The 9,074-nt window shown below is 47.0% G+C and overlaps 1 protein-coding gene across 1 annotated transcript in view; it reads right to left on the minus strand.

Moving 5' to 3' along the window:
• Cd99l2 (CD99 molecule-like 2) overlaps positions 1 to 880 on the minus strand; it is a 62,690-nt gene extending 61,810 nt beyond the window's left edge. Inside the window, exon 1 of the mRNA XM_013505530.1 lies at positions 844 to 880. Within this exon, the coding sequence (XP_013360984.1) occupies positions 844 to 880 (37 nt within the window). The remainder of the gene's footprint in view (positions 1 to 843) is intronic.
• Between the last annotated feature and the right edge of the window lie 8,194 nt (positions 881 to 9,074).

Genomic DNA, 9,074 nt, shown 5'->3' on the forward strand with positions numbered 1-9,074 from the left:
AATTGTGCCCATAGTCTCCTTGGTTTATCATAATTTTGTCCCACCTCATGCCCACCTTGCGATTTCCCATTTCTCCCCACCTCACTTCATGACTGTGCTCTATAAAAGTCCCAAGAAAAGGCAGGGTCCTTGGCAACCCGTTCAGGACCCCTTCTGCCTGTCTCAGACAGAAGCTTTCTTTCCCCAATAAATACATTCTGCTCTTAAAAAAAAAAATTTTTTAAAGATAATTAACAATTCACAAGCCGGGCATGGTGGTGCACGCCTGTAATCCCAGCACTTGGGAGGCTGAGGCAGGAGAATCCTTGCGAGTTCAAGGCCAGCCTGGGCTACAAAGTGAGCTCAAGGCCAGCCTCAACTGCATAGCGAGACCCTGTCTCAAAAAGACAAAAAACAAAACCAATTCAGAGTTGTAAAAGGTAATACACCTGTGCACTTTACCCAGTTCCTGATACTTCTACAGCAGACGGCCTTCCCCGCCACATTCGTGCTAACTTGTGGCCATTTCCTGGGTCCCACAGGATGGGATCACGTGTGTGAACCACGTGACTACTGTCACAGGCCAGAGGAGGAACAGGTGTGTCCCACGCGGGCTCTTTCCACTGCCCTTCCACAACCATGCCTGCTTCCTGTCCTCTCCCTCTGCTCCTACAGTGGTGCCTGTCCAAGACTGTCACCTAAACGCCACTCTCCTTCTAAGCCTGCCTTCTCTGCGGTGCCGCAGCATGTCAGACGGTCTGGGTGGCTGTGAGCAGCAACGATTTGTTCCCTCTTTTATGTTCTGACGTTTTTTAGTGTCCTCCTGGTGCAGATGAATTTGCAGTACATTGTAACTATATTCACCTCGGGGCAGCGCAGCATCTGCAGAGCGCATCCGCATCCTCAGTTGCACTCGGTGGGACGGGGGCACCGGGCTTGCTACAGCGTTCAGCGATTACAAGCCAAGCTGCTGGGCAACGTGGCACCCAGGAAGCCGCACGCTCTGCACACGCCTTCCTGCTGCTGCTCCTGCAGTGACGACGCTGCCATGACCTGGGATGCAGTGACCCTGACTTCTTTCTAGTAGACCATTTGCTCCTTCTACCGAGGTCGTTTACCAAATGTTTTCGAATCATCTCACCAACCTAAGCAAGGAGAGGAGCAAATACCTGACACAGCTTCCAACAAGACATAACTACTAATATGCAGGACATTAAAATAATGGCAAGACAACGTGTGATATACTGTGCTTGTAAAAGGAAAAATCCGGCTTTAGTCCTGGAGTCCATCTTCCACCCTTTGACCAATGTCTACGAGCACTACTACTGTATGTGCCTCACCCTGTTCTAGGTCCCAGGCACACAGCAGCAAACAAAGCAGAGAAAAAAATTATTTCTCACCCACTGTGCTGGTACACGCCTATAATCCCATCACTGGAAGGCTGAGGCAGGACGGTCACAAGTTTAACGTCAGCCTGGGCAACATGGCAAGTTTAAGGCCAGTCTAGACTACACAGAAAGACCCTATCTCAAAAAAGCAAACAAAAAATAATTTCTCTATGGAACTTATATTCAACTGGATGTTATTCTAGAAGTACATTAATTTAGTCAACTCAAGAGAGAACGACTTCAGTCTCGGAAGACAGAAGAGTTCTCAGTGCTCAACATCTGCACAGCAGACACGCAGGAAAACCTGCCAGGGGACAACAGCTGGGAAGCCCAGCATGGAAAACGTCCACGCGTACAACCCGACCCTTGATTACTGATAGAAAATTCGTAAATAAAAGATGTAACAAGCAACACATGACCCACAGGGGCTGGCCCAGGATGATGGAGCAGCAGCAGGTGTACAGAGATACCCCAACCCCGCCTGGTAAAATTCAAGGTCTCTGCCAGGCATGGTGATGCACACCTGTCATCCTAGCACCCAGTAGGCTGAGGCACGACAATCTCCACGAGTTCGAGGGCAACCTGGGCTACACAGTGAGTCTAAGGCCAGCCTGGACTATATAGCGAGACCTTGTCTCACAAAACCAAGATTCAGGGTCTAACCCAGACCCTGTGAAAAGCCAAGTCCTCAGTAAAAGAGGAGCAGGGACTTCACCTTAGCGTGACCTATCTGTGCATCAAAAGCCTGGGAAAGAACAAACAGGAGTCCCTGTAGCTCCATGACTGCTGCTGTGTATTGGCCAGAGACAAGATTACAAAGGGAAGTCAGGGAAAAAAGGTGTGAGCATCACTGCACGGACCAGAAGACTGCACAGCCGACGCACCCAAAAGGCTGAAAAGGAACACATTTAAAGTGGGGGATGGCTACACACAGCAAGACTCACCTGTCACTGCAGCTACCCAGGAGGCTGAGGCCAGCCTGGGCGACATGGAGAGACCCTGTCTTTTGTTAAAATAGTAAAAGGAAATGATGGTTGGGTAAGGTGGCTGGTGATTTGGAATATGCACAAAACTCAGGAGCTTTCTCAAAAACCAACAGAATACCATCAGTATGAAGCAGCAGAAAACAAAACAAGACAAACAAACAAAAAACAGAAAAATGAGCCAAAGACACAAAGCAGAAAAGAAGAAATCAAGCACACGCTTGTAATCCCAGCACTCGGGAGGCTGAGGCAAGAGGACTGCAAGTCTGAAGTCAGCCTGGGCAACACAGGGAGTGACAGGCCAGCCTAAACTACACAGTGAAACCCTGTCTCAAAAAACAAAATGTAACTGGACACTAAACATGGTAACCAAAGGGATGCACATGAAACTATAATCAAATAAAACTACAGTGGACCAAAGATCTAAATGTGAAACAGAAACTCTTAATCTGCTGGGAGATAAAACAAGTACAATGCTTGACCTAGATGTAGGCCAGGACTTTCTGAACAGACCCCAGTGGCACAAGAAATAGGACAAAGAATCAACAAATGGGATCAAATCAAACTACAAAGCTTCTGCACAGCAAAGGAAACACCCAACAGAGTGAGCTGACAGCCTGCTCCACCCCAGACAGAGGACTGACATCTAGGATACATAAAGACCTCTAAACAATTAGAGCCCCAAGGTAAAAGACCCGATCAAAAATCAGCAAGTGAAATGCATAGCCACTTCTCACATAAAGAAGTGGCCAGCTGGCATGGTGGCGCACGTCTGTAGTCCCAGCTCTCAGGAGGCTGAGGCAGGAGGACCACTGTGAGTTCAAGGTCAGCCTGGGCTACATAGTGAGTTCAAGGCCAGCCAGAACTGCATAGTACAACCCTATCTCAAAAAGACAGAAAAAGAAATACAAATGGCCAATAAATACATGAAAAAATGTTTAACAACACTGGTCATTCAAGAAATGCAAATTACACCAACACTGAGATTCCATCTCACTCCAGAAAGAATGGAAGAAATCAGGGAAAAAGGAACTCTTCTCCATTGTTGGTGGGAGTGTAAACTGGTGCAACTACCATGGAGATCAGTGTGGAAACTCCTGAAAAAAACTCAAACTAGAAATTCCATTTGACCCACATATTCCCCTTCTAGGTATCTTCCCTAAAGGAGTTAAAGACATATTACAGGGATACATGTACACCCATGTTGGTAGTGGCACAATTCATAGTAGCTAAATCTTGGAAGTGGCCTACATTTCTACCAACAGATGAGCGAATAAAGCAAATGTGATATTTATGCCAATGGAGTACTACTCTGCCACAAAGAAGGATAAACTTGAGTCATTTATAGGAAAATGGATGCACTTTGAGACCATGTTAAATGAAGTAAATCAGACACACAAGCTTTAATATCACATGGTTTCTATCACACGAGACATCCAAATATGAATAAAAAGCAAAACAAAAGATAGATAATAAGAAGAACAGCCTAGTTTCCTCGAGTAGTTCTTGGCTTAGTGATCAAAGCGTTGTGATTTTACTTCTGCATTTTATGATGATTGTATCAAGGTGTAATAAGCTTTAGACCTCACCAACCAGTGTTCCCTCTCCATTCATGATGGTATCACTTTGTATTTTTCTCAAGGAAATAAACAATTAGCTGTGAAAAAAATGCAATAATACAAAACTATAACCCCTCACCATAGGTAAACTCTAGAACATCAATTTTCAGAATTTTTGGCCTTAGGATTCTTTACTTATACGAAAATTACTGAGGACTGTAAAGAGCTTCCACTATGTAAGTTACATCTACTGATAGTTACTGTATTAGAAGTTAAAGCTTTGTGTGGTGGCACATGCTTGTCATCCCAGAACATGGGAGGCTGAGGCAGGAAGATTACCATGAGTTTGAGGCCAGCCTGGACTATAATGCCAGCCTGGTCCTTTTCTTCTTATTATCTATCTGGACTATGTAAGTGAGACCCTGTCGCAATGACCACATTGGGGAATGGGCGTGGTGGCGCATGCCTGTCAGCCCAGCACTCAGGAGGCTGAGGCATGAGGATCACTCCAAATACAAAGTGAGTTCAAGGCCAGCTTGCACTGCATAGCGAGACCTTGTCTCAAAAAGACAAAAAAAATGTTCAACATCATTGGTCATTTGAGAGATGCAAATTAACACTGAGATTCCATCTCACTCCAGAAAAAATCAAGAAATCAACCGATAATAAATGCTGGAGAGGCTGTGAGGAAAAAGGAATCATCCTCCACTGCTGGTAGAAGTGCAGCCGGGTGCAACCACTGTGGAAATCAGTGTGCAGAGTCCTCAAAACACCAGCATTAGAAGTCCCATTTGACCCAGCTATTCCCTTTCTGGGTATCTTCCTGGAAGAATTAAAAACATCATACCATAGCAATATATGTACACCCATGTCTATAACAGTGCAATTTGTTATAGGTAAATCTTGCTATCAACCAAATGCCCATCAACGAAGGAATAGATAAAAAAGATGTGGTATTTTTATACAATGGAGTACTACTCAGCCATAAAGAAAGATAAACTCAAGGCTTTTATAGGTAAATGGATGCAACTGGAGACCATATCCGTAAGTGAAATAAATCAGACCGGCATGTATAAACACTGTATTGTCTCCCTAGTGTAAGAAACTGAGAGAGCAAATAAGATCCAAAAGGTACAACAGACATTGTGAAAGGGAAACTGCTCAAAAAGGAAAGAACAACTGGGATGGGGGAAAGGAGGAAAGAAGGGAGATATATATATACACACAAGATAGCTAAGATAATTGTACCACTAATTTCTAATAGTTCATTGAAAGGAATAATTAGTGCTTATATTGTTTAATCAATCTTACATGCCTATATCTGGTAATCTGAGCAACTACTTTGAAGATAACAATGCAATATTATAATCATTGTTAATTTCCTGTCATCTTGTTTTCAAATTCTGTATCGTTTTTAGTTTATTAGTATTCCCTTTAAAATTAAAAAAACCACCAAAGCAGGCAGAGGCAAAACCACATTACCTAGGGCTGCATACAAACCTATATTTGGGTAAAGCAAGAAAATAACCACACAGAAACCAGGGTAGTGGTTACTTCTGGGAGCAGGTGACTGCTGGGATCAGGAGGCGATACCGGTCACCCCAATATTCTCAACATTCTCTGCCAGGCTGGTGCTGACACCGGGTTTTCACTTGACATTTCTTTAATGCACTGTACATAAGGGCCTTAAATATTCCTCTGCAAACCGGGCATGGTGGCGCACACCTGTAATCCCAGCACTCAGGAGGCTGAGGCAGGAGGATTGTCGCGAGTTCAAGACCAGCCTGAGCTACAAAGTGAGCTCAAGGCCAGCCTGAAGTGCATAGCGAGACCCTGCCTCAAAAAGACCAAAAAAAATTATTCTTCTGCATCTGTATTTGGCAATAAGGGAGGAACTGTATACATAGTTTGATATCAGTAATTTGAGAGATATTTGCACATAGAGAAAATTATTGGAATGTTGTATTCCAACATGGTAGCAGGGGTCACCTTAGGTTATAAGGAGTTTCTCTTATGTGTTTTCTCTACACTTTTCTACATTTTCCAAGTTTACTACTGTTATGGCTTGTGTCTAGATGTCCGCTCAAAGCCTCATGCAGTCACGGGTGTGGCTTTTCCGATGCTGGGATGGAGGGTGTGATGCTGGGATTGGTTCACAGTGTGACGCTGGGGTTGAGACTGCCCCACCCTGGGTGTGAGCGCTCCCCGCCCTCAGGGTGAGAAGCCTGGATAGGACACAAGGGACAGGAAGAGGGTCCCTGTCCTTGCTCATTGCTGCTTTGCTGCCTTCTGCTTGCCATGGACTGCATCTCCTCTGCGATGCCCCTCTGCCCTGCCACCCTGCCTTGGAGCCAGCCAATTATGGATCCTTTACAAACTGTGACGCCAAATAATCCTTTCCTCCTTTAACTCAGGGCGTTGCGTATTTTGTGTCAGCAAGGAGAAAGTAACAAAGACAACTACCAAGAACACGGGAACACACATTACTCTTGTAACCGTGTAAATATTTGGATTGTCAGATTTCATTACGATTCTTAGCCTTCCAGAGGGACTGCGATTTGCACGTCTCTGATCACTAATGAGGTTGATCGTCTCTTCATATGTTTATTGTCCAATTTGATTTGTTCCTTTATGAACTTCCTGGGCAAGCCTTTGGCTCACTTTGCTGTTTATTCGTTTTCACTGCTTCTCATAAAAAAACAAATATATTAAAACTGACAAGGCAGCCGCCCGAAATGGAAACTAGTAAAGCCCGGCACAAAAGGGTTGTCATCCCCATGAGTGGGAATCTGTACGGTGAGTTCCGCAAGCCTCGCCTGGGGTCGCTCTGCCTCCAGTGACCGGGACAGAAGACCTGGGGATTCACCAGAAACATGCAAAACATAGGGAGTCACAAAGAAGACAGCTGTCTATGTACGGAGGCCTAGATGTGAGCTGAGATGAAGGAGACACACCACCGAAACCACACCCCCATGGCTGCTCTTATCTGAGAAACCCCAAGTGTAAATACATTAAAGAGTGATAAGAGAGAGACCACAGGAAACGAGGACGCAGATCTTTTGCAGGGAAGAGGACCAAGAGACGGGGGAGGGGCTGGAAATGGATTGGCCGTGTGTTGCGTACATGGACTGACTCCCCACAAGGTAGGGAATAAAAACAAAACTGGAAAAAATCTAAAACAAAAGCACACAGCTACGTGCAGAGCACCCGCCTGCCATGCTGGAGGCCTGGGGTCTCCCCAGCGCTGTGACAGGGGACACAGGCTGAGACCAGGAGGGGTTGCTACTAGGATCTTGTTAAGTAGAGGCCAGGATGCTGCCAACACCCCAGGCCCAAGAAGAGCTCCCATCATCCCTTGCCCACAAATTCTTGGGTTTTTTCTTGTGTTTGAGACAGTGTCTTGCTATGTAGAACAGGCTGGCCTTGGACTCACGGCGATCCTCCTGCCTCAGCCTCCTGAGTGCTGGGATAATAGGCATGTGCCACGACACCCGGCTTTGCCCACAAGTTATCCAGTGCAACTGTCTTTCCTTTGTTCTCTTTTTGCTGCCACTCAGGAGACCACATCCAGGGTGCTACGCATGCACGCTAGGCAGGCACCGTGCCGCTGAGCAGCACCCACTACAGGGTGGGAAAATGACTCCAACCACCTCCCTCTGCCAGTTGACCTGCCAGTCAGGGCCCGGAGATCAGGGCACAGCGGGAGCCCAGCCACAACACCCTCTGCGCCTCCATCCTGATCACCTGCCTGTAGGAAAGCATCTGCGACCGAGTGTGGTGGCACACAGCTGTAATCCCAGCACTCAGGAGGCTGAGGCAGGAGGGTCACTGCTAGTTCAAGGCCAGCCTGGGCTACATAGTGAGCTCAAGGCTAGCTTGAACTGAATAGTAGAAATCCTATCTCAAAAAAACCAAAAAAAAAAAAGAAAAAAAGAAAGAAAAACAAAAGAAAAGCAAGAAAGAAAGGCAGTGCCCCTCACCCTGTGCTGCTGGATAACCGGTACACGTTAACAGCGACCCAGAGCCACCTGGCAAAGGGAACTTCTCCACATGCCCACAGTGCCAGCATCCCATGGGCCACTCCAGAAACATGCAGCTGCCTCTGGAACCCAGCATCAGACCTGGCACCTAAATCACTGCCCAGGTTCCTGTCTAGATCCCAGCCTGGCATCTCAGTGCCACCAGCACCCAGGGCCTGCTCTGCTCTGACCCTTCTGAACCCCCCAGGGGCCCTGAAGACCAACCCGACCCAGGTCACATGCTGCCACTTCTCCAACTTGTTCCCTTCACACTACATAGTGAATTGTTTTAAATGGAGATACAGAGGGCACAGTGGCACGCACCTGTCATCCCAGCACTCAGAAGGCTGAGGCAGGAGGATCTCTGCCAGTTCAAAGCCAGCCTTGGCTACCGAGTGAGTTCAAGGCCAGCCTGAACTGCATAACAAGACCCTGTCTCAAAAAGATACTAAACAAATAAATACATGGAAGGAGGTGTAAGTCACATACCATAAGCTCCCCCCCACGTACAATGTGGTGGCTTTTGGCACAGCCACGAGGCTGTGTGACACCAGCTTACCGAGTCCCACAGCCCTCCCATTACCCTACAGACCCCTTGGCCACTTTGCAGCTACCCCAGGCCCCTATTTCCTCTGGATAGCGGCGGTGTCGCACACTGTATCACAAACTCTAGGTGTCTCCTGCAAACAATGCTTCCACACTTGGCGATGCGCACCTGAACGTGGCGCTCGGCCAGGACACCTCAGGGAACATGAGCAAAGATTGCTAACACAGGGCACCCGTGGAGCCAGGCGCTGTGCTGAGCGCTCAGGGCTTCCTACTCTAATGCTAGTGGCAGCCCCATGAGGCGTCACGCCATGGTGTGACTCCACGGTGCACAAGAGGAAGCCAAAGCCGAGGCACTGAGCAGGCAAGGGGACCGGCTGGACACACAGTGGCCCCGAGCTATTGGCCAGCAGCCTCACTGCACTGGCCTGTAGCCACTTGTCACCTCTGTTTGACCCACCTGGACCTAAAGCCTTGCTTTGGCCACTCAGATAAACTAAGTTCCAATTGGGTCCTCTACAGACTAAAAGGGTCTCAGGCAGGTTATGCAACCTCTCTGGTCCTCACATTTTTACTTTTTTTTTTTTTTTTTTTTTTTTT

The sequence above is a fragment of the Chinchilla lanigera genome, unplaced genomic scaffold (genome assembly GCF_000276665.1).
Source record: "Chinchilla lanigera isolate Chin_1 unplaced genomic scaffold, ChiLan1.0 scaffold00097, whole genome shotgun sequence".
In the NCBI taxonomy this organism is placed as follows: domain Eukaryota; kingdom Metazoa; phylum Chordata; class Mammalia; order Rodentia; family Chinchillidae; genus Chinchilla; species Chinchilla lanigera.